This window comes from Nicotiana attenuata, unplaced genomic scaffold, assembly GCF_001879085.1.
Source record: "Nicotiana attenuata strain UT unplaced genomic scaffold, NIATTr2, whole genome shotgun sequence".
Classification (NCBI taxonomy): domain Eukaryota; kingdom Viridiplantae; phylum Streptophyta; class Magnoliopsida; order Solanales; family Solanaceae; genus Nicotiana; species Nicotiana attenuata.
The window spans coordinates 201,547-207,392 of record NW_017672034.1 but is presented as its reverse complement, the minus strand read 5'-3'; the positions used below and the strand labels follow the sequence as shown (position 1 = coordinate 207,392).

Genomic DNA, 5,846 nt, shown 5'->3' with positions numbered 1-5,846 from the left:
TTGCATGAAGGAGTGTAAGGGGCTACTGGGAAGTGCAAAGGATGCATGGAGGAGTGGAAGGGGCTGCTATTGGGAAGTGTAATGGTTGCCTAGGGTCTCTACAAAGAGACTTTAATTCCTACCGGGAAGTGGAAAGAGATTATAATCCTCCCTATATATTTTTTCTGAAAATATGCTAGACCTACATAAGACAATCAAACTAGAAATACTACTAAGCATAACGATGGATAAGACCCCGACAAAGAAACATGTTGAACAACCGCTGCATGGCTCACCTGTGAGTCATAACATCTTGTACCAAGATCTGAAGCGTGATTACACCAAGCTGAAGCGTGAGGTTACAGAGTTGATTGAGAGGGTGGTTCGTGATAGTAGCATTGATTACCTCAAGAGTGTCATGTTGGAAGAGCATCCCCTTACTTCGCTCTATACTATGCTTGACGATATGCCCACACCATCCGTCCATAGTGGAGCTAAGAGCAATTCTATCATTGTTATCACTAGTGATACCGAGTCCGCCTCCAAGACCTCAAAGTCTCTTTCAGTGAACCAGCATATTGAGTAGTCCATGCATTATGAAGATTTATTTCATTTCTTTTTTATTATGTGTTTGTTCGTCTATGAAGTTTTCTACCCCGGCCCCTATGTTGATGTTTTTATTTTTCAAGCTATGTATTGGTGATGTTATCACCCAATGTCGTATTAATGAAGGAAATTATTATTATTATTATTATGTTTTGAATCTTTTTTATATTTTATATTTTTTTATGAACTTTTTCCAGATTACCTGGGGTCTTGTATTAGCAAGAATAGAGTTTGATGATACAACAAAAGGGTATAGAAAACCCTTCTAAAAACAGCGAGGCATAATGATCGTTTGATTAAAGTTAACAAAACAATCCTATTGTCTTCAATATTCCAACTGTTCGTTTGATGCCTAATGAAATGAAAGTACTAATAATAACATTTGTAAAGATTAATTAAGTACTCTAAAATTGGTCAATTTATTTTCCAAATTAATATAGCACATTCAACTTATGACAACAACACTGGACAAATAGGAAAATGTATTGTCAATAATTATGAAGATAGTTTAGTACTTCAAGATGCAAAATATAGCACATACAGAACTCATGGAGATAGTTGATGAGTACTTGAAGATAGTTAAGTGCTTATGAATCAATATAGTAGGGATTAAAACAAGTTCAAAATGATAACACTTTGGCACTTATAAGGTTCCAGCAATATAGACAAATTAAAACATTCAGTTCATTTCAAAATATTTTTAAAAAAAAATTATATTCTTATTTCATTCCAACATGGAGTACAAAAGACAAAGGCTTTGGCATCTATTCTACAGAGATTGAATGCGGCAACCAGTAACACATCAAACTAAACAATCAAACTGATAATAACCAAAATAAACAATAATCAAACTGAACATTTTATGAAATTTTCATCCCTACAAACATTCCAGCTAACAACACAGATGACATAGCACTTTCATCAACACACGCACTTGAAGATTGTTCTTCACTGTAAACATTTTCTTTTTGGAATTCATTGAATGCTGCTACTGCTTCATCATAAGATTTGTAAGACTTGAAGATGCTTCCTTTGAAACCTATAACCAAGGGAGCACACTCACACCAAGAGTTGTATAATCCTGGCTTTTTACCACGAAATACCACATACACCTTCGATGCCGATATATTATCAGCTTGAGATCCATTTCTAAACTCACTAAAAGCTGCTATGGCTTCATCATACGTTTTGAAGGCCTTGAAGATGCTGCCCTTGACACCAATAACCATAGGAGCACACCGATGCCAAGAGTTGTACAATCCAGGCCTCTTAGCACGAAACACTACATAAACTTTCGAAGCATTATTCCTCTTCCTGTGGTCCATTCCTTAATCTAACCCTAAGAAAGATAAGAGATGAAGAAGGAGAAAACAAAGATAGAAAAAAGGGGGCTGGAAAAGCTTTTTAGGTTCGGCCAAATATATTAAGTGTTTAGGGTTAGAAAGTGACCACTTTAGTAGTTTAATTTTTATACGTATCTTTTCTAATNATTATCTGTATATATTTTAGTGTATTTCGATTAATTGGTATAGTATATGTAAATTTTAGTGTATTTCGTTTAATTAGTATAGTATATGTATATGTGCTTTATAGAAATTGATGAAGCATGCATCTTGGGAAGGTAAGACAATTAAATTAGTGAGAGAGAATTGTTGAAAAAAATTAATTTAAAACGAATAATCTGCCAAAGGGTATACATGGAAAACGAAAATGCGCAAATATCTATTATGCCCTCAAAAGCCGTGCGAAGTTACCATTATACCCCCATTTGGGACGTTTGGGCCATTCTTGGTTTGGCCAAATATATTTTCCGATTATATTTATGTGAAAATAGGTATTACTGATTAGAAAATATTGTGACCACATTTATTGCAATACATCAAGTATAAATAATTTAATTTTAAAAGTAAGAGTCAAAATTGATCGTCAATACTTGTATCTTGTCCAAATTAACTACAATATCGTATATTAAATTCGCTATCATTTTTTATGACCGCCCAAAGCGCGAACAAATTAACTTGTTTCTACTAAATGCCGACTAATCAGAGTTATGGGATTCCTTAACAGTATGATTGGGCAAGTCTTCTCTAGCAATATATCCATATATATTCTCTCATAAAGATGAAAGTAGGATGAAAAATCTGAACCGCAAATTCAACGTATTATGCCTATTGGGGGAGGTTTATTAGTGATGCAAATAGCAAATCTGATTCCAAATGCAAGTTGATGTGCAAATCTGATTCCATATGCAAGTTGGTGTTAGATACGACCACCCCTAAATGTGCGCCATTTCAGAACCTCAATAAGAGGAATAAGATCCTCACTTATCTGATTGGAATCCTAAATTCCTCTTGCCATAGCCCTATAAATCTGACCAACTATACAGAGCATTTATACAAGCAAATTAGCTCAATATTTTAGTACGACTCCTCTTCTTTAGACAATCCAAAATGGTTCTCCAAACTGAAAGCTACCCTGCTCCTGGCTTCAAGCAGCAACAAAGCTACTATAATGCGAACGACTTCTACTCCTCTGAGGACAAATATAACAGCAACTACGGCTCAAGCATGCAAATGACAAAGCCTTATGGTTATCCCAGCGTAACCACTCCTCAGCGCACCCAACATCACATGATGATGAGCCAAGGCGGCTATAGCCACGACGATGATAGCTGGTACAACAAGGACAAATACCAAACTGGCTATGGTCAACACAATAGCCATGCCCAATATGGGCACATGTCCCATGATTCCTCAAACTTTTCCAGCGATAATAGTGGCTATGGAAGTGGAATGCAGCACTCTAGTTCCCACATCGATGGTGGCTATGGGAGCGGAATGCAGCACTCTAGCTCCCGCATGAATGGTGGCTATGCGAGTGGAATGCAGCATTCTAGTTCCCATATGAATGGTGGCTATGGAAGCGGAATGCAGCATTCTAGTTCCCTCATGAATGGTGGCTATGGGAGTGGAATGCAACATTCTTCCCACATGAATAATGGCTATGGGAGTGGAATGCAACAATCTTCTTACTCTCATATTCCTAGGGGATTGGGACCAACAGAACACGCTTCTCCCAAATACTATGGACAGGATTCCGATAGGGGCCCTGGTTACTATGAGCAGAACAGCAAGAATACTGATATGTGGAATTTGAAGAGTTTGGATGATTAAATTCCCATCTCTTTTATACAAGGTGAAACTGTGTGCTTCGGTTGAGGCTTTGGCTATATCACAAACGCCTGTAACCTAAATAACAAATATAAACAACCCTGCTGCTATCTAGTTATCTATGTATTTGCTTTTTTATAACTAAACTAAGAATAATTTGAATTATACGTAGCTATAATGATCTTGGTGAAGTCATTTATAATCGTAGTTGTTGTCATGTTACAGTTCCATAGCAGGGCCTAAATAAACCATGTGACTGTCACGACCCAATTTATCTAAGAAAGCGAACCAAATAACACAAGAATACTGATCACGCCCAACTATGCCTTATAAAAAGGACCAAGCGATCGCTGCAAATATAATCCGGTCTAAGAGTCAGGAGTCGAATCCCACAGAGAACTAAGGTTTAGCTCCAACTGTTTACTAACACAAGGAAGACAATCTCGAACAATTCCTAAATTATTAATATTAAGATTTTGTTTTCTAATTAAATAACAGTTTAAAATAGTAAATTAACAACTAAAGACACTAAGGGTTGCAGATAAGATTAAGGAGAGGTCTAGAGTTATGTTTTCCCAATTGTCGGAATTCTCCCCGCTATGTTTCCTATAATTTTACCTAAGTATCTTCTACAGATCGTGAGTACTTCGGGTGCCGTAATTCTCTTCCAAGCAAATACCATAATTTACTAGACATATTCTTCTAAACTACGTTGGCTGGCACTAGTTCACCGCTCACAAAGATCGCACCAAGGTTTTGTTATTCCTAGTCCCACCTTTAAACCCTCTGTATTGATTCCTCACATACGTTAGGAGTGATGTTGTTCAACAACTACCTAAATGTGTATCATTTTTCAAGCAATACACACTAAGTAGGCACAATCAATTGAGGGCCCTTCAATCAACTAAGATAATCACGTAGTTGAACAAGTAAAGAAAATCCAACGGCAAAATTATATTAAACGCAACAGAAAATCATCCTCCAAAAGGTTCCATCAAACTCGAGATAAAAGAGTTTGGCTACTCATAACCACACTAACAATCATGATAATAATTGAAAGTATTAAACTATAGATTAAGGAAGAAAGGAGAGAAAACTCTTATGATCCCTTGCTTCAAAGTGTTCCTGTAGTCTTTTGTCTCTCTAATAATGTCTCCCCTTTTTGAGGTTATGAACCCCGTTTTATATATGTTGGGGGCGTGTAGGGTCGAAACTACCAAGTCCTTGCCGAATTAGGACGAAATCCGCCCTTGGGCGTCCCGCTTTGCGCCTGGCGCAAGCCTGGACACCAAACTTTTTCCACTTTTGTGCTCTGTTGCCCTTGGCGTTTTGGTTGGTGCGTGGCGCGTACCTGGGCACCAAGGTCATACTTCCTCCAAATTCGTCTGTTTTTACTTCAATTTGCATGCAAGCTTTTCAAATCACTTCCAATTGACTCCTACACATATAAATACCATTATTAAGCTCGAATCACAAATATTCACACCAGAGCTAACAAGATCGAGGCATAATGCAAGGCAAATTACATTCAAAAAATAGATTATTAGCCTAATATCACCACCCCACACTTAAGCACTTGCTCGTCCTCGAGCAACCTAAAACCTCGCTAACCAAATAATGCATGCAAGACATCATACAACAGAGGAAAATTTGGCAATTCAATGCACTACACCTATAATCATGGTTGATACCAATAATTAAGCCCTTGCATACGCATTCATACCTTTCACGACTTTCACATGCCTAAATATTAGTGACAATTTTAAAATACTCAAACAACCTGCCCATAACCATCCAACCTCAAAGACCGACTCGTGGCAAATAAGCACTCTCAACTCGTGCACTCACCCAACAAGAAATGTTTTTTAAAGTCATGTATCCATCATGGAATCTGGTGCCTCATCAAAGATTAAGAGGGTATTTCATCCATACATTCAAATATAATTTAAGGACATCACATATATGAATAAAGAACCACTCACTCTCACATGAAAATTCATGCGCATTCTGTGGTTGTACCATAAGCTTGCCCGTAGTGTATATCTCCACTAATCTAAGCTTGCACAGTCTAAGATCAATTAGGTCCTTACG

General features: G+C 37.2%; 1 protein-coding gene across 1 annotated transcript; it reads left to right on the top strand.

Annotated features, from left to right (window-relative positions):
* Nucleotides 1-2,966: 2,966 nt before the first annotated feature.
* Nucleotides 2,967-3,936, top strand: LOC109211451 (RNA-binding protein FUS-like). Its single transcript, XM_019374982.1, has one exon. It carries the CDS (start codon nt 3,036-3,038, stop codon nt 3,756-3,758), a length of 723 nt encoding a protein of 240 aa, XP_019230527.1. The 5' UTR covers nt 2,967-3,035; the 3' UTR covers nt 3,759-3,936.
* The last annotated feature ends 1,910 nt before the right edge of the window (nt 3,937-5,846 follow it).

Coding starts and splice junctions, on each gene's coding strand:
- LOC109211451 (XM_019374982.1), top strand. CDS start 3,036: ATGGTTCTCCAAACTGAAAGCTACCCTGCTCCTGGCTTCAAGCAGCAA.